This window comes from Microplitis mediator, chromosome 6 (genome assembly GCF_029852145.1).
Source record: "Microplitis mediator isolate UGA2020A chromosome 6, iyMicMedi2.1, whole genome shotgun sequence".
Classification (NCBI taxonomy): domain Eukaryota; kingdom Metazoa; phylum Arthropoda; class Insecta; order Hymenoptera; family Braconidae; genus Microplitis; species Microplitis mediator.
In genome coordinates, this window is record NC_079974.1 from 5975588 (window position 1) to 5996093 (window position 20506).

The window sequence follows — 20506 nt, forward strand, 5'->3', positions numbered from 1 at the left end:
TACTAGATCATTCGATTAGCAACACGCAGAGAATAACAATTTTTACTAATTTTCAGTATTTTTTAATTTATTCAGACGTGGTAGTAGAGAAAAATCTTAAACTTGCTGTATCGTAGTATTTCATGGGTATGAATATTTCATGAAGTTATAAGCCCGATTCCTTTCTGGGGCCGATCCGGTATTCTTATCGTCTCAGGGCCTTTACTTATTATACTCAATATAAAACGTATATAAATAAAAATACTAATCTTTTCTTTATTTTAAATTATTTACTCTGGGGAGAGATAGACGCGGGAACTCAAAATATATTTGGCAACACTGGGTTGCATACCATCAAATTGCAAAATAAATTTTACCCAGAGAAATAATGTTTTTTTTTTCTACATTAATACAAGGAACCAAGTACGCTATTCTTGTCTAATTTTTTAAGGAATTCATTCGACGCGTCTACGCACGTATACCAAACTCTGGGACATACGCCGAATATACTCAACTTATTATTATTATGCCGATTCGGTATTCTTATCGTCCCAGGGCCTGTGTAATTTGAGTTCCCCCGTGGATAATTGAATTAGTTTGATTTTTATTATTATTATTTGACTGTAATGAGTATAGTAATATTTGATAAAATTTATGGTAAAGAATTAATGTATAGTAAATGATATTTGGTAATGTAAAAATATTTTGTTGGATTTATATTTATAAATATATTTAAATTAAATAACATAAAAGAAGGATTCCAGTGATAGCCAACATTTGTTTGTTTATTTCCTAGATATATTTTTGTAAAATGAGAGGATAACTAAATGGATCTGGTTGTTGGCGTGAGGTTTTAAGCAATTAAAAATTACACAAGATTTGTCATAAATTAAATCATAGATCTATTTACACTTATTTACACTTAAAACTCTTAGAAAAGGTATTGAATAGCGAATGCGACAATAATACTCGAGAGCGAATGCAACGAAAACTCACGTATAAGAATTAACACGTGGTTGAGCGCGGTTAAACGCGTTGAGATTAATTTATAATTAATAGCACGCGAGCAACAATTCAATATATACTCAATAATTAGTAGCCTTGATTTACTAGCTAATTATTGAGAATATTTAAACGTAGATGATTAGTATTTTATATTACAAAGAGAATTTATAATAGCACGGTGGTTTTAATACACGAGGTTGTATAGCACAAGGTACATAGTACAATAGAATGATGAAATCGCAGTAGTGTCGGCGTTACCACTCGGTGCTGACGTGGCAGTTTTGCTGCATAAGACGATTTTTCCCATTGGCCTAAAAGCGCGCCAACGGGAAGCAGTAAACAGCCAATTTTCTGATTGGCCGGCTAATAGCGGGTTCTCATTCAGTTTTTACACGGTCATGAGCAAGAAATTGCAAGTGTCGGGCCCAGATAGCGAGTGACCCGGCACTATTCTGACTTTGAAGTCAGTAGCAAGTTCGGCAGCTCCCGGACTAGCGGAAATGCACGAAGCTTTTAAATTTACTCAAGCTCGTGACTAAAAAATTTTAGTAATATTTATTCCTTATTATTTTCATTTATTATATTTATTTGGTTGTCTTTCCGCTCGGTACATACATTGTCGCCCGAACTTTGGTCTGTGATATGCGGTGATGCGAAAATTATTTCTTTACTGAATTATTTAAGAATGATAAGCATATAACGTTTCAATACGCTATCTTTGTTTATGATTTTTAATCTTTATTATTTAAAAATAGAAAATAAGTTCTTAATCTTAAATATTTTTAATTTTGTGATTTATGGGGTGGTCACAATCATTATTATAAAATTAGAAATTTTGAGGAAATGCAAATGTTTAGACAAATTATTGTGATAATCGAAATAAATTCATATGAATCCAAATTCATATTTGAACTTCGAAATTTTTATAGTATGTAAACAGTAATATATTTCATAATTGTTATTATAACGATTTTTTATTCCATGCAGTGTTGTCAGTTAGAGGAGTTGTGCAAACTAGAGTAAAGTCAACTTTTCTTCGAAACTCAATTCTACAAGCGTATCCAATCAGTCGTCTATGTATCTCTGTCTTTCCTGTATGAAATTAAGATATCTCGGAATCTTGGATAAATCCAGCGAAGCTAAATGAAGTATTTACCTAAAAAAATATGTTTATGCTTAAAGTCACGCGTTCATGTTGTTCGAAAATGTTAACGATTCAATGAAGTTGCAAAATTCTTAAACTGTTATATTTTTTCTTTTTTTTTAACCCTCTGAGGCTTCTGGGCGTTTCCCCCACTTTGCGGACACTTCGGCGGGCGGCCCATATCCGCGTTAGTGTGTGTCCATGTGCTCTTATGAGCAGTAGCGTACCTATTAGACCAGAGAACGGACAAAAAGTATTTGGTAAATTCCAAATTTTTGAAAAAGCTAATATAATTTTTTTTTCAATTTAATGCTTTAAAGAAATATTTGATTGTTATTAAATAATTATTTTACTTTGAGAAAAGTTTAGAACATAATCTGTTACATACTAAAATATGTTTATATGTATCAATAAACTATTAATTAAAATAAGAAAATTATTATTATATAATATTAATATCAATTTAGATAAAACCAAATATAAAATTATTATTGTTTGTTGTGGAAGTCAAAAAAGCAACCAAGTCGACAAAAGGGTACATTGCATTGAAGACATTGATAAGATGTTCGAATGCAGCCTCCTTTTTTGGTTTTTTTTTCTGGATTGCACATAATGCACATGTACGTCGTAAACCAGGGATGTTGATTAACGTGTGTGACTGTTTGGAGTTTTCATCAGGCTTAGGTACATTGCGGATAACAGTAGCGTTACGTTCCCGGTTAGAAAAATTGCCAATTAGCTGTTTTGCTAAATTTTTCCGGTATTCTAACTGACGTATTGGTTTAGCTTCACTTGCATTATAAATAATATGACTATTTATGATACATAAATCCAAGACAAAATAAAAATAATATTTCCACCATTTTTTTGACGGACGAAATGTGCTGTAATAAGTATTTTTCTGATCTGAAAGATCTACTCCACCCATAAATTTATTATAATGAACTACAGGTGAGGGGCAAGGAATGTCAACGTAATGTTCGTCTTTTCCTGAGTATTTTTCAACATTACTATATCCGTAGGATTACAATTAGTAGACAAAACTGTCACTGGTTGATTATCCTGCCATACAGTCGCAGTTATATTTCCTATTTGCTTTTGTAGGAAATCACCTCTTTTCAATTTCAGATTCTTTGGATTTTTAAACTGCACAGGCCATTCTTTTCTATTTTGTCTTATGGTACCACAGCCGTAAATTTGGTTATCTTCTAATTTCTTAAATAATCTTATTGAAGTAAAAAAATTATCACAGTAAAGGTGATGATTTTTTTAACCAAAAAAATCCGATAAAGTTAAAACAACCTGTTCACCTAATAATAAATCTTTATTAGTCTCTTCTTTTTTCCCAAGATATGGTTTTGCATCTAATGTATAACCAGTTGAGGCTTCAGCTATAACCCAAAACTTCAAACCCCAAGGTGTTGGCTTGTCTTTCATATATTGTTTCGCAGAAAAATTGCCTTTGTATGCAACCATAGCTTCATCCACTGAGATATCTCGATCAGGTCGATACACATATTTAAATTTATCAATAACTTCCAATACAGGTCGAATTTTATAAAGTCTATCATAATCTTTTGAACCAAGCTTTGGCATTTTAGAGTTATCATTAAAGTGCAAATATTGACTAATCAATTTAAATCTATCACGTGTCATTGCATTTGAGACTAATGGACACTGTACAAAATCACTCTGAAAGTACATCTTTAATTGTGGCAACCGAACAATGCCCATGTAAATAAGAATGCCTACAAATGCTTTCATCTCATTAGATGTTATAGGCTTCCAACGTTTATTAGGACGACCAGCATCATGCACTTCCTGTGCGTACAAATTAGTTTGTTTAGCCATCATTTCATAGAAATCATTATCGAAAAATAATTTTAAATATTCTTCCTCGGTAGATCCTTCAGGTATCGTATGAAGAGGCCCAACAAACGCAGAAAATCTTCTTACTTCTGTTTTTTCTATATCATCACACCATTCGTCGACAGTACTCTTATACTCATTATCATCTATAAACAATTTTCTTTTAATTATTATTTCATTCGATATCATTTCAACCATAAAAAAAAATAAAACTTAGTCTGCTGTTAGGAGTAGCAACAAACTCAAACTCAGAAATGTATTTTCAACAAAACATTGCAAAAAGGTTATCAGTTAATCGGATCAAAAACAAAATTATTGTTGCGAAAAAAAATTAATTGCATTTTTATATTGTCAAAAAAAATTTATAAATAAGAATTACATTATTTTGTTTTTGGTTTTAAATTTTACTTATAACCTTATTTCTCTATTTTGTATAAATAATAACATCGATACTTTTTTTTATTTACCTTCAATATTATTATTTTCAATATTTATATCATCATCGTCCATAAATGAGCAATTCGAACTGTCACTATGATAATCATCATATTCTTGTATGTCATCATCACAAACTTTTTTAGCTGGTTTAACCTTTTCTTTGTTTATAATTTTTTTCTTTATCGGTTTCTTTAATATTTTGCCTGGTGTATTTTTCTCTTTTAATTTTGATGAATTTTTAGGCTTCATTTTGAAAAGCTTTTGTAATGCATAATTTTTAAATAAATAAAATATATGACTAGCTCAAACGCTCTTGGTAACAATGTTTTGAACGGGGCACCAACAGAACCCATTTAACAGCTGATAGACGGCACTGACTGAGCACGAGTCTCGTAAATTCAGGTAGTGGGGACAATGAGCGCACGTCATTCGCAATCCCTACTCCAGCGACGCGCGGCTCATTTTGTCCCATCTCGGCCTCAGAGGGTTAATAAGTCCTTTCGCCGTATTTTATTTCTGAATTTTCTTGTGGCTTTTTCTAAATTTTGCAACAATTTGAGTTTAATCCACAATCAATCACATTTGTGTTTGTCTCTGAACATCTTATTTATTATTTCGATTTCAACATATAAACACTCATTAATATTTAAGTTAATATTAATATCAGTGATAAACGGTGAAATGAGGATTATTATTCTCGCTGAGTTATTTACAGGTATTTAAAATCTCATCAGTTCTGATACACTGAAGTATTTCTGATGGACACAGTTGAGGTTAATTAATTTTTACGTTTAATAATTTCAATATCAAATCATTCTTTTTGTTTTATATTAATAAATTTTATTTATTCTAAGCATCTATGAAATCGTTAAAATATTATATTTACATGATGCAGTAGGTCTTTGTTAATCATTATTCTGATACGATCAAAAAAGTAATGTATAATATTAAATGTTTTTATTTTCATTGTTATTGAATAAATTTATATGATTTCACTCTAACTTAAATAATATTTTTTTTCAGTTGATTTATACGGAAAAAGCAAAGGACATCATCTTAAGATAGTAATGTCATAGAGAATGATCTGGAGGAATAGAAATAGTTTTATTCGAACTAACCAAGCAAAGCGAAAAACTAAATCTTGTAAAGACATTATTCGCGTATTAAAATTATTTTTCTGAGTTGATTACTAAACATAATATAATTTAATATTCTACAGAGTAAATTTGTGTCAACGATGCTTTTATCGGAGAACTAACAAGACAACAAGATCCGAGATACTATGAAGCTGTACCTTTTTTACTAATTAGATTTAAAGAAAAAAAAATGTACAGTACGAGTAATAAAGTTATTATGAATATATTTAATTGAATTGAATATAAATTTTTGTTTATATAGTATTTTTCCCCTTGTATTTCGTATTCAAGCTAATTTTGAATATTTTATTTACAATTTTAGTTAATTTTAAATCTAGAAAAAAAAGTTTACAAAAAAATAACCACGTGATATCTATAACTTATAAAGTGTATCATTTAAACATAAATAAAAAAAGAATTCATTTCAATGATTGATTAAATTTAATCAACAAACACTTATCACTTTAATTTTACTCAATACTACTTTTTTACATTCATTATTGAAATTTGAAAAAAAAAAAAAAAAAAAAAAAGGATATTTATTGATGATGTTTTGCTTTACAATTATTGTCTAGTTGTCGAACGATTTTTTAGAGTTTCAATCAAAGTTTCTAGATAGTCACTTTTCTTTCTGATATTAATAATTAAGTTCGTGATTAATAATTTTGAATCAGTATTATTTGAACAACCATGTAGTTTTAAAGCTACGTACGGAAGTTTACATGAATAACCTGTTTCAACTATAATCGTCGTTATACTCTGCCTAATGTGATTAATATGAATTAATTTTTATAGTAAAAATGACCTGTACTTTCAAAGTTTTGTTTGTAATAATTTACATAGCTTCAATGTTTACATATAAATTTAGAACTGAAAAATTATTTATTTCACGGTAAACAACCACGTGGCTACCATAACCTCTATGCGACTTTGTATTTAATTATTTATAATTAAATGATATTAGTGTAAAGTCCTTGGTCGTTAATTAAATTATGATGAATAATATATTTTTTGAATAAATTATTATTTTAAAATAATTGTACATTTCATTATATTACTATTTTCCCATTATTATTTATGAGTGATCTAACCAATATTCATGAAATTTCGAATGACAAATAAATATTTAATAAAGAAATGGAAATTAAAAAAAAAACTTGGATAGATTTTTTAATTTTTTTAATGCGAATTTTTTATTCTTTCAATTTATTAATATTTTTATCATAAAAAGAAAACGTAAATTTATATCAATACATGGTATGATACATTCAGTTATCGATAATAAATTTGCAAAAACCATAATTATAAACAGTAATATTTAAGATTATACACAGATATTTTATTTGACTGAAAACTATAACAAACATAGTTTTAATCCTGTTCAAAAAAATGTTAAATGGTTTACCCTAGTCATTGAGTGTCTTTCATCTTTTATATAAAGCTGCGGTTCTTGATATATAAATTGATATACAATAATAAAAAAATTTGATAATTTACAAAAAAAGGCATATGCAAAAAAATTTCTTCCATCAACTCTTGAAAAACTACTACTTTCCTTAATATAAAATTAATTTACACACTATTGCACTCGTAAAAAGTAAATATTTTTGATTACCTTATACATTGATTTCATAAGTTGTTGAAATTTCTAGAGTAATTTAATATAATTAATACATTAATTTAATATATTAATACTATGCAACTCGATTTTCATGCACATTTTTACGATCTCTTGTTATCATTATTCGAAATATGCCGTCATAATCATGGTGGGTGGAAAAATTAATTTCATCATCATTAGAGTTCTGGATCAATCTGAAAATAAAATTATTTTATTAATAAAAACAAATCATGACTAGTAATTATTACTTAGTTGTAGAAACTAACAAATATAGTAACTTTATTGATTTTTAGACATCTAGATAATCCTAAAACCAGAAGAAAATTTCAAAAAATTTTTTACTTAGTAGTAAAATTTGATAATTACACAATAATTTTTTAACCTGTTGGAACAAATAATACATGAACAAGATAAATACATGAAAAGTTGTACATATTCTTCGAAAAATAAATTAAGCTAAAAGCATTTTTTAAATATATTGTTTTTTTACATGTAACATTCGAAAATTACTGACAGTCGGAACTCTAATACCATACAATTATTCATTAATTTTTTCTATTAATATTTTTAAATTTACAGATTATTTATTACAATCAATCAGAAGATTAGTTAGAATCAATTACTGTGAAACTGAATTATTATCATGATTCAAACATAATTGTGATAAATTGTGGATGAAATGCAAATTGTTGCAAAATTTAAAAAAAGCCACAATAAAATTCAGTAAAAATAAAATACGGCGAAAGGACTGATTAAAAAAAATATAACAGTTTAATAATTTTGGAAATTCTTTGAATCGTTAACATTTTTGAATAACATCGATGCGTGACTAAACATAATAATTATTATGCTTAATCATAGTTTTTTTGGTAAGTACGTTATTTACCTTCGCTGGATTTATCGAAGATTCTAAGATATTAAAATTTGATCCGGGAGAAGCAAAGCAACATTAATGGCTGATTGGATACTCTTGTAGAAAAACTAGGTTTCAAAGAAAATTTATCCGTCAAACATGAAAATGCCATTAATGAAAATGTAAGTAGACACGTCCCCGGCCTTTTTAACACTAACAACCGAACTTTTAATAATGAGGAAAGGGAAGTAATTGAAGCATCACCACTATCGTAAAGCCCTTATTGAACAAAAGGATTCAAAAGTATTAAAAAGAATTTGATTTTTAATCATTTTGAATACTTTTTAATCCTTCAAATCCTTTTTAATAATATCCCTTATGGGCGTTTAACATTTGAAATGATTTTTAATACTTTGATTTAATAAGGGAGGATAAGGATATGCTTGCCTTTGTTATACAAGAGTTCCCCATATCATTCTTAGAATAAGGTACAAAGTATTGAAGAGCAGCATTAGACACGGTGTTTGATACGATAGTAACGTAGTTAACAGACATTGCTGTCAATCTTTTCACGATCTAAGTTACTGTAGAATTTTTTCGACTCATCAATATACAAAAATTTCAACTTTTTTTTCTCCTGATCAACATCATTGATACGCTTCTAATTGAACATAGTACGAATAGCAAAAATAGTCTTTCCAGTAGCTCATCATCAATGACCATCTCTTACACTGTCTATTGAACCAATTAACACCAATGAGTATATATTCTTGATCTCAGTTTGCGCATCCTCTTTTATTTTGACACTTTAGAATAAATAATCGTTATGATAACATAATTATAAGATATATAACTGTTTACTTACTACCATAAAATTTTCAAATTTCAAATAGAAAATTGGGTTCATATGAGTTTATTTCAATTATCACAATAGTTATCCTCAAAATTTTCAATTTTATAATAATGACTATGTATCATGACCATATATCAAATAATGAACATATTTACTTATTTGTTTATTTTTTATGAACCCTTAACCTATCTTTTATACCTTCATAACGATAGGTAGGAAGAGATGGAAAAAATGTATTTGGTCTAAAGTTTACGCGTATGCACATTATTTTGTTTATTTTTTTATTTTTTTTTAATTAAATTGTATACCAATTAATTGCTCCTTCAGGATTTAAAATTGTATTTTTTTTTTCGCGATACACAAATTTTGCAAACGTACATTCAACTAATTAAAATAGTTAATTAAACAAAAAATGAGTAATTTCGAAAGAGAACAAATGTATTTTATGCACGAACAATCGAAAATAAATATTTACGAGTCATTATCGACGGAAAAATATTAAAGACTGCTATAGGGGGGCTAACTTGAAGGTATATTTTTAATTAATTTTTTTTAAATAAATAAATGGAGAACAAACAATTATTAACAGTGAACAATTAAGAACAAACGATGAACAAACGAATTAATAGAAAAAAAGTCGAAAATAGAAAAAAAAATATTTTTGAGGGGCTAACTTTGGTGAGCTAGTTCGAAGTGCGAGGGATCTAATAGAGGCAGTCTTGAGGGGTAAAGAAAAGGAGAGGGAGTTGGAAGGGGTAATAAAGTTAGCGAAGAATCTAGAAGAGAAAGCGGTATTCAAAAGAAGTAAGAGTAACGTCACCGGAGGACAGAAAGAAAATGAAAGGGATTTCGAGAAAATAAGAGAAAATAGATGGTAGGATAAAGGAGGAATGTGGAAAGGTAGGGGACAGGGTAGATAATTTGAAGGAGGAGGGTAGGAAGGAAAGGGCGGAATAAAGAAAGATGTGGGAAGAAGAAAAAAGAGAGATGAATAGGAAACTAGAAAGATTGGAAAAAAGATTAGAAACACTGGAGGTGGTGGGATTAGAGAATGAACAGAGAGCTAGTCAGAGGATGAAAGGAAACGGTTTAGATAGAGAAACTGATAAGAGAATTAAGAAGGTAGAGTTGGGGCTAGAAAAAAAGAAGAGAGAGATGAAGAGAAATAATGTCATAGTAAAAGGGGTGAGAATGGGAGCAGGGGAGGATCGGGGGAGGGAGATTGAAAGGATTTGGGAGAAAATTGGAGTAGCTGGATGTAGAAAGAGTATGAAGAAAATAGGAGTGGTTGACAAGACAGGGAAAGGGTTAGTATTTATAGAACTGGAGTGCTAAGATAAAAAAGGGAGGTGATGGTAGCAAAAATCGGTATATCGGTTGACCCTGCGGGCCAGCCCTAAGACTTACCGCTGATTTCGAGCTTAAGGAGCTCGAAAACGTTGTTGTGAGTACATGTTCGAGCTCTTTGAGCTCAAAAATACTTTTGTATGCCATTGTTTTCTAAAAAAACCGTTTTTTAGCACTTCTTTCTTTCACGATATCTCTTGAACGAATGAACCAATTTTGATGGTTAAGGTGGCATTCGACGCGGCTTATAAAGTTTTGGAGCCCAGTTAATTTCGGAATCAATTCATCAAGCACATTAGAAGTTATAAAAAAAAAACATTTTTGAAAAAATTTTATTTTTAGAATATCTTTGAACGCACCTTACCGATCAATTTCAATATTTTACAGCTTTTAGATATTGAAAAGCCACGTCGAATGACACCTTGACGATCAAAATCGGTTCATCCGTTCAAAAAATACAGGTATTTACATACGTACGTACGTACATACATACATACGTACACTTGGACATCATCTTGAAATTAGTCAGAATAACACCCTAGAACCTCAAAATGTCAAGATCTAATAGAAATTCGATTTTCGAAAATCAGACTGAAACCATTAACTTACCGAATTTTTGAAAATTTTCAAGTTTCTTAGCGAGAAGTTAAAAAGTAAATTGAAAGGGGAAAGAGTCATAATAAATGACAACCTCACGAGAGAGGAGCAAAGAGTGAAAAAGTTAATTATAGATGAGGCAATGAAGGAGAGGGGGAAAGGAAATAGAGTGGAAGTAGTATACATGAAGATGTGGGTGAATGATAAGATGAGAGTGTGGGATGAATTAGAAAAGGGGTCGAGCTGTCAGGAGGGAAAAAAATAAGGGGAGTAGAAGAGAAAATAGGGGGAAGGTGGCGTGGAGTCGATAAGATGGAGGGGAGAAATGGGGGCAAGGGGGTGTATAGAATAGGTTTTTGGAACGTAGCGGGGTTGAAGAATAAGGATAAAGATTTCCGGGAAGGGTTAAAGGAGTAGGATGTTGCAATTTAGATGGAGACATGGGTGGATAAAAAGAAGTGGGAGGGAATCAGGAGGAAATCCAATCCTCTCGTTATTCCTTTTAATTTTTACTCTTCATCGTTAACACAATATGACCTTCACAAAAAATTAGTTGATTTTCTTAAGCGTGATGATGACTTAGAAATTATTATTAAATAAATATTCTCCCTCGCGGACTCGGGATTACTCCGAAATCATGGTGAAATTTCGGTGAAATCATAGTGGAAAGATAGTGAACCCATAGTGAAATGACAGTGAAATCACTGTAACTTTGTGCCATTTGCTTACTGTATGATAATTATCATCCGATGGTAATTTTATGATGATTTCACCATCGATTCATAGTAGAATCACAATAGCATAACAGTCAATTTACAGTAGTATAGCTGTAAGTTGACAGTAGTCTCACTGTGTATTTACAGTGATTTCACTATCAGTTTATGCTGGATCTGCAGTGCTTCAGTCATGCTTTCTCAGTAATAATACCGTGATCATACAGTGATTTCACAGCAGTCTTACTATAGATTCTTCGTGAAATCACAATAATATCGCTGTGAATTGACAGTAATATTACTGTGATTTCTTAATCATTTAATCCTGGATCTGCTTAGTTTTCATCGAGATTTAGGGGCAATATTGAGATCCTATATTTATTGATTCAAAGATAATAATAATAAAATTAATAATAATATTATAATAGCAACAATAATCCTAATCTTGGTTTTTCAATAAATAATTTTTCTTGTTTAAAAAAATTATTTATTATCCCTTTGTATGACTTCATGTAATTCCTCTGGAGAATTAAATGCTATTTTTTACCCTCGGTAAAGAAGGAATTTTATTTTTTTTTAACGTACGATGGGACTCGAACTGCCGACCCTTCGATTGAAGAGCAGCTTAAGTCATGTACTTTAGCCCACTCGGCCACCACACGCATTCGGAACTAAATATTTAATCTGTTACTTGATGCTATTCAATACTATATATACTCAAGACTAAGTTATAAGAAAAATTATTTTATTAAATACTATAAAATTAAAAGAATACGATATTCATAAAAAAAAAAATGTTTGCCTTCATTTGTAAATCATCAAGTTTTCTGAACTGAAGAATATTTTATTCTAAATTATGATAAATAATAAATATTTACTATTGAAATATTAATCTAAATGATGTTCTCTTTATTTTTTGCAGTAGTTTAAATTCAATTTATACAGTTTTAAAAAAAAAGTTATTCAATTTTTTTATTTATTTATTTTTTTTCATAATTCTGAAGAATTTTACCGTCTTAAGCTTTTATAAAATTAACTAAATTAGACAATTACAGATAAAGTTTCGCTCGGAAATTCCTAAAATAGCTAAATTTATAATAAATAAAATACATTTGTGCCCAAATATTTGCTAAACTTACAAATAATTATAGGAGCATTTATGAAATAATTGATATTATTTTTTTTTTAATTCCATTTCTATCGATTAATGACATTAAAAATTCAAATTTTTGATTTTGAAATTGGATTAATGATAGATGTACCGTATCAGATCACTATCAAAGTAGAGTGAAATCATGGAGAAAACGCTAATAATTTGCTGTGAAAATATCATAGAGTCACAGTGCTAATACTACTAGGTTGTCATGGGATCACGGTAAATTCATGGTTAAACCACTATGAACTGACTGTGAAACTATTGTAAAGTCACAGAGTTAACACTATCAGATTACTATGGAATCACAGTGAATTCGTAGTGAAATCACGATAAACTGACTGTGAACCCATGATAAAGCCTCAGTGTTACCATTGTTGAGTTACCATAAATCGATAGCTGATCGACAGTAAAATTATCATGAAAGTATGGTAATTTAATTGTAAAATTACTATATAACCAGAGTGACGAAATGGCACAAATCGACTGTGAATTCACTATGAAATTACCATCAATACACAGTAAACTTACGGTAAAATTGATTTCACTGTGATTTCACTGTGATTTCACAGTAACCCCGAATCCGCGAGGGCTATAACGATCGTAAAAAATACCTCTAAAAAGTTTGCATAGAACTGAAAAACCAGAAATAATAAATAACTGCTCCTAATTGCTCACCGATTGCTCAATTAAAATCCGCAAATGCTCACAAATTAATCAATAATTTAATTAGCTATTAACAATTAAAAATACAGAACGTGTTTTCCCGATTTATGAGGAAAGCGTTAAACTTTTCTTATAATATTTGCTTCCAATCAATTGCTCACTTTTTGCTCATCCAAATATTGTGTAAAATTTTAATAAATTTCTTGTATTTATCTTTAATTAATTAAAAATAATTATTATAATTTGAAATAGTGTCAAATCTAGTGGGAGAATGTTGTGCGCATGCGAATAAATGAAATCATCGCACATGCGCTCTTGGACCACAATTGAAACTTTTGGGACGACGTCTTTTACCCAGATTCCGATTACCCAGATGGCGCAATTACCCAAATTCCTTTAATACATATTGCGATTACACAGATCGTGATTATACAGATTCCCGTTTATCCAGAAAATCTTTTACACAAATTGCCGATGATACAGAAAATTCATTACCCAGATTCCGATGATACAGATAATTTAATTAATTAAATTAAAAGGGAATAATAGTTATTCAGTGTTAAAATTTGAAAATGAGGTTTCTGAACCTTCATTGGCTAGATGACAGCGCCTTTCCACAGCGCGCAATTTAAATTTTAAATTTCTAGTAGAAAATAATATGTTGAGCTGGCCAGTTAGTCCTAATCTCCATATTTTTGTAAAAATTCTAAAAAAACGTATTTCAACTGTAAGCTATTTTTGTTTATTAACGTTTAATATCAATTTATTATTCATTAAAAAAACTGGCCCTTGATTGGATACCTACTGAATGTTATCGCTTAAAATAAATAATATTAATAATAATAATAATAATTAACAAAAAAATAAATAAATAAGAAATAACAAAATATATTTTGTTATTTTATGATGATATTCATTTTTTATCAGTGACGGATATGTTTTAATTATAGTCATTTAAATATATTTTGTTTAATGATGTGAAAGAAAAATATTGTTTAATAAAATGGAAATTATTTCGGAAAAAAAGGATAATTCAGCATTATTTTTTTATAATGGTTTTAAATATTTAGAAGACAGGCAGTGTAAGAAAGTGGCACGATGCTCATCTAGGAAAAGCGGTTGCAAGGCAACACTTCATTTTGCTCGTGAAATTGATAAGATCACAAATTTCAGTAAACTGAAAGAAAACGTGGATTTTTTTGTAAAAAAAAAGCATTCTGATTTTCCAGAAAAAAATGCAAACATTTGGCGACCTATGCGGAGTGTGATGATTGAACGAGCCGAAACAACGAATGAGAAATTAATTTCTATCTTTGATGATGTTGGTTCTAGGTAAGTATTTATTTGTTTTCTTTTTATAATATACACTGCTTTTTCTGTCCTACAAATATGATATATAGTTAATAAAAATATTGTTAATATTTCATTAGATTTCCAGACGTCTCAGAGGATTATGTATTCAGTTCAGTTTCAAGTACACTTTGTCGGAAAAGGAGTTCAAGTCGACCCAAAATACCAAATAACATGTCGGAGTTGAATACTGCGTTAAACAACACAATTTGCTTGAAAGCAGCGGTTAAATCTTCAAATCAAAAAACTGCAATTATTTTTTCAACTGATGACTTGTTATTTGGTGTTAGTGAAAGTGACCAATGGTTCGTGGACGGCACATTTTCGGTATATTTTTTAAATTTAAGTTATAACTGTGACTAGCCTAACTCTTGTAGGATAATCCTGTACCTGAAATAAGGTATACTACACATATATTAACTTTCAGAGAAAAGCATTAAGCCCGAAAATGGAACAAATATATACGGTTCTTTTTAAACATAAAAATACAGTAATACTTTTTTGACCTCTTTAAAAATTTATCAATCGTATTCTTTTATAGCTCTTCAATTAATTAATTATTTAAACATTTTCTTGTTTATAGTATATAGCTGGTCTTATAATTTTGATGGAAAATCGCGATACAGCGATGTATGATGCTGTTTTTTCATGGCTCATTACAAAATTTCCAAATTTAAAAACTAAACCTATTGAAATAATAACCGACTTTGAAAAAGCGACATTAAAATCTTTGAGAAATAATTTTACCGGAGCAAAAATGTACGGATGTTATTTTCATTTTGTTCATGTGAGTATACTACAAGAAGAAAATTTTGTAATATTTTTCATTTTTATTGATTAAATATATTTTATAATTTTTAATTTCAGGCTCTAATAAGACGTTGGATACAATCAAGTTTAAAAACCCCGGACTACATTTTATCTTTAATGATGAATGTACCTTTATTGCCTCCAGAATTGTTTCCTGAAGCCGGAAAAGTCATTAATGATGAAATTAACAAAATAAAACATTTAGATCAAAACATTTTGATCTATTTCGATTATTTTAAAGATACTTGGCTGTCAAAACCTAATCAAGTAAGTGTGTATAACGCTCCGGCAAACAGTAACGACGGTTCGGAGAGCTTTAACCGCTACTTTAACGGTGTTATTGGAGAGGATCACCCAAAAATTTGGACTTTAACAGGTAAAAAAAATATTTTACTGTATTGTTTATTCTTATATATAACATAAATAATTAGTTATTAAATTGGTTTACCTATTAGTGGATCGACTCAACTATTTAATCGATTATTGAATAATTAACAATGAACCTACTGACAAAAAATTTTAATTTAATTAATTTAGGTAGTCAAATAATTAATTTAATACTTTGACTTATATTTAACAACATAATCATTTCAGATGGTATTGAAAAAGTATTATTAAGAGAAGAATTAAATTATAAAAGAGTTAAAAAAGATCGTAAACCAAAAAAAACACTCCAAAAGGGACTACAGATCGAATAACATACATTAAAAATTTACAATGTGAATTGCTGAATGAAAAGATTACCGTCGGTGATTTTCTGAAATCATTTCCCAGAAGTTTCGAGGAGTTTATGATCACTGTAAAAAATACTATCCTGAGAAATCCTACAATTCTTGATGATCTTCCTGAATGCTGTGATCCACTAGGTTTAAATGAAATTATTAGAGAGGAAAAAATCAGTAAAAACAGAATTTACTTGAATGAAATTGAGAAATCAATTAACGCAGTACAAAAAAATGATGCTCCCTAACTCTTGTAATCCAATCTTACGATTAAGAGATCAAAAAATAAATAAAAAAAATAATCCAAAAAAGAGAAACACAAATACAAAAAACGGTGTAAATAACACTCGTATAACTGAAACCTCAGGGGTCAATAACTCCAGAAGCACTAAATGTTTATCACAGACAACAACAACAATACCATGGGCGTCTTCATCGTCACCGACAATAGTTCTTTCTCGTTTACCGGTCACAAAAATTTTTAATGACAACAATTTGCCGAAAACTCCAAGTAGGACAAATTATTCCTTCGAAGAAATTGAGAAGATAATTAATAAGGTTCATATATTTTTTTTTTATTCATACATAATAAATTTAATTTAATAAATTTTAATAATCAAAATTTTTAGAGTATTATTGATCCGAATTTTCGGAGTACTGGTATAAAAGAAATACTCAGAGTCGATGTAACGAAATTGACACCTGAAGCTCCTCTAGTACAATTTAGGAACACATTTTTAGAATGGTTTGTTTCCAAAATTTATTTATTCATTTTCATTATGACTTATTAGAATTTAATTTTTAATGTTTAATCGATAAATTATTAGCCACAAGTAAAAAATTCTTATTTTCTGTTTGATTTTATCAATTGTATTTGCTCATAAAAAATTTTTGATAATTTTTTTTATAATATTTCTTAAGGAGCAAATGCTGTTTTTTAAATAAAATATTATGAAAATTTATATAAATATTATTTGCAGGTGTAATGAAAAAGTAAATGAAATCAATGAACAATGGTTTGAAGTGGCTGAACGTTCACGACAATTGATTACTGAATGCCACGGATTAATGAGTTTTCTAGCGGAGGTCATATTAGAAGAGAGAAATTTGGCTGAAGATATGGGATTATTATTATGCAATCATATATTAAATGTTTTGCAATCACCAGCTCTAAATACCATCACATTTGTCTGTATATCACTGAAAGTAAGTACTTTGTTATAAAAAATTATTGGAGATAAAATTTGTAAGAAAAAAATATTTACAGCGAGCATGCAAATACCTCGACGAAAAACGCCTTGATAATATAGTTATGCTAAAGGAAGTTATTCACAGTCTTCTTAAGTATAATGCAGCAAATGATTCCAATAATTTATCATCCGAAATTGAAGATTTTGTAAGCTGGATTTCTAATTATTGGAAAATTGATTTGTCGGATATTAATATTACACCAACTTCAACAACTGTTAAACTATCTGCTCAAAGTGCAACAGTATCCACTTCAACTTTAAGTAGTGCAACTGTCTCTGTACCACGTTCAACAACCATAGAACTGCCTGCTCCACTTGGATTATCATTTACTTCAATTCCTACGATTACAACTGTCTCCATACCAACATCAGCAACTGTCATATTATCTGCTCAAAGTGCAACAGCGTCCACTTCAGCTTTAAGTAGTGCAACTACCTCTGTACCACGTTCAACAACCATAGAACTGCCTGCTCCACTTGTATTAGCATCTACTTCAATTCCTACGATTACAACTGTCCCCATACCAACATCAGCAACTGTCACGTTATCTGCTCGAAGTGCAACAGCATCAACTTCAGCTTTAAGTAGTGCAACTATCTCTGTACCACGTTCAACAATCATAGAATTGCCTGCTCCACTTGAATTAGCATCTACTTTAACTCCTACTATTACAACTGTCTCCATACCAACATCAACAACCGACAAACTATCTGCTCAAAGTGCAACAGCATCCACTTCAACTTTGAAAATTACAACTGTTTCTATACCAACCGCAACAACCACAACAATAGTGACAACGACATCATCATTATTATTTAAAAGAAATTTCAATTTATTAAATACAAGACAGAAAGTAGATGAAAATAATAATAAAAAGTACCTCATAGCAAAAAAAATTAACTCCGATGAACATTTCCTAATACCTATTAAAATCTTACAAACTTCTACAACTAACAACTCCACAACAAATATATCAGCACCAGATGAATTAAACAAATCGAAATTTGATGTCAATGAAAAGAAAAAAGTTCTTAATGCTATGCACAGTAACACAATTGATTTAAATTATCTTTCGACTCTTTCCTGTTCGTTCATAGAAAAAAAAAGAATTAATTCTTTTATCATCGACAAATCAAAAGTAAAACGAAAAAAAAGTTCTGCAGATAAAGAAAATTAACAGTGAATAAAATTGTTCTATTGAGTTGAAGTAGAAAAACAAATGATACAGTTGTAAATATATATAATGTATGTTTGCAATTCAATATTAAATGTTTTAATTAAAAAAAAAAAAAAATGAACAAAGAAAAAAAAAATGAATTTTAGTATGTCATTTATTCTTAATAAGTATTGGTTACTAACCAGATAATATTAACAAGGAAGTTATAAATTTTTAAAGATGTGTAAGTGAAAAAATAGTTTAATAATTTTACTAATTTTTCTTTATTTTTTTTCTTTAATTTCTATCAACTCCTTACAAGTTACATAATCTAATTACTTTTGTTTCAGGGACTCGGGTGCAAGAGACATGCTTGGTACAAGCAAGATTAGTGCAATATGAGCATCTTTTTCAGTCGATAAGTTTTGAATATGTTAATTTGTGGGATGAAAATGCTTGGGAGTGAGTTATAATTAATAAATTTATTTGTTGCTCTCTATATCAGTTATAAAAAATTATCGGACATGTATAAAATAAAAATATTTTTACAGGGAATTGGCTGAAGAAACAAATTTAATTAACAGCAAAACTCCATTCGAATGCTTTAAGCATTTCTGTCAACTGTTTCACGAGTTTAAGGTAAAAATAACAATAAAAATAATAATAATAATAAACCAATTTTTATTATACTTCTTCCAGTATCACAAAGGAGTTTCAAAAAGAGGATAACCTCGTGAACATTTTGTTTGGTACCCGGAATTTAATCAATACTACCACACACTACAACGGCGTACGATTGATTACTTTGAACAATTCAAGAAGTTCCCATTTTTGATTTAACTCATCCACGCATCTCACTACATCTGGAATTTACCAAAAAAAAAAACAAAAAAATTAAATAAAAATAGTTGGTTACTTAGTGTTTTATTGATTCACCTTGCGGTTATTACAATTTCTTATCATTAAATGAATACATAAATATTGAATTAAATTGTTTATAAAATAAAAATAAAAACATATAAATAATCTCATAGACTCTTTTACTATACTCTAAACATCATATTCCTAATCTATCGTTTCTACTACTTTGCACTTTTTCTTATTGCTGGTTTTATTGTTCGTTATTTACACTTTTGGATCGCCACTCTTCATTTTTTGCTTCTTGTCTGCTTCCATCAATACATTTACTATTTTTATGAACATCTTACACATTTCTTCGTTAAACTCGCGTTTCAACATGTTACATAAGTATTCATATTTACTTCCTTCAGTCTTCATCTCATCCCAGATTTTTATAAACAGTTTGTCCCCACTTCCTGTTGTCTCTCTTATTTCTCTACATTCCAATGTGTGGGCTAGTGTTTCCAGTTCAGTAGGTATCCAATCAAGGGCCAGTTTTTTTAATGAATAATAAATTGATATTAAACGTTAATAAACAAAAATAGCTTACAATTGAAATACGTTTTTTTAGAATTTTTACAAAAATATGAAGATTAGGACTAACTGGCCAGCTCAACATATTATTTTCTACTAGAAATTTAAAATTTAAATTGCGCGCTGTGGAAAGGCGCTGTCATCTAGCCAATGAAGGTTCAGAAACCTCATTTTCAAATTTTAACACTGAATAACTATTATTCCCTTTTAATTTAATTAATTAAATTATCTGTATCATCGGAATCTGGGTAATGAATTTTCTGTATCATCGGCAATTTGTGTAAAAGATTTTCTGGATAAACTGGAATCTGTATAATCACGATCTGTGTAATCGCAATATGTATTAAAGGAATTTGGGTAATTGCGCCATCTGGATAATCGGAATCTGGGTAAAAGACGTCGTCCCAAA

At 29.4% G+C, this 20506-nt stretch overlaps 3 protein-coding genes and 1 long non-coding RNA gene across 5 annotated transcripts; 3 read left to right on the forward strand and 1 right to left on the reverse strand.

Annotated features, from left to right (window-relative positions):
- Window positions 1–3073: 3073 nt before the first annotated feature.
- LOC130670421 (piggyBac transposable element-derived protein 4-like) lies at window positions 3074–4186 on the reverse strand. The gene is made up of 2 exons (XM_057473822.1): window positions 3431–4186; window positions 3074–3343 (listed from the first exon to the last, which is right to left on the reverse strand). The coding sequence occupies exons 1-2, from the start codon at window positions 4184–4186 to the stop codon at window positions 3074–3076; spliced, it is 1026 nt and encodes a 341-aa protein (XP_057329805.1).
- Window positions 4187–5214: 1028 nt separating this feature from the next.
- Window positions 5215–5797, forward strand: LOC130669320 (uncharacterized). The gene is made up of 2 exons (XR_008990158.1): window positions 5215–5369; window positions 5459–5797. It is a non-coding gene; the product is annotated as an uncharacterized LOC130669320 (long non-coding RNA).
- An 8832-nt stretch (window positions 5798–14629) lies between these two features.
- Window positions 14630–17480, forward strand: LOC130670422 (uncharacterized). The gene is made up of 6 exons (XM_057473823.1): window positions 14630–14706; window positions 14805–15051; window positions 15308–15511; window positions 15592–15801; window positions 16886–17001; window positions 17237–17480. The coding sequence occupies exons 1-6, from the start codon at window positions 14630–14632 to the stop codon at window positions 17478–17480; spliced, it is 1098 nt and encodes a 365-aa protein (XP_057329806.1).
- LOC130669321 (uncharacterized) lies at window positions 17260–19599 on the forward strand. Of its 2 annotated transcripts, XM_057472128.1 has the most exons (5): window positions 17260–17462; window positions 17524–18907; window positions 19014–19125; window positions 19215–19302; window positions 19363–19599. In XM_057472128.1, the coding sequence occupies exons 2-5, from the start codon at window positions 18904–18906 to the stop codon at window positions 19390–19392; spliced, it is 234 nt and encodes a 77-aa protein (XP_057328111.1). In that variant the 5' UTR covers window positions 17260–17462; window positions 17524–18903; the 3' UTR covers window positions 19393–19599. The 2 variants fall into 2 exon arrangements, 1 of the variants encoding a protein (XP_057328111.1); XR_008990159.1 differs by having other exon boundaries at window positions 17260–18907.
- Window positions 19600–20506: the final 907 nt, after the last annotated feature.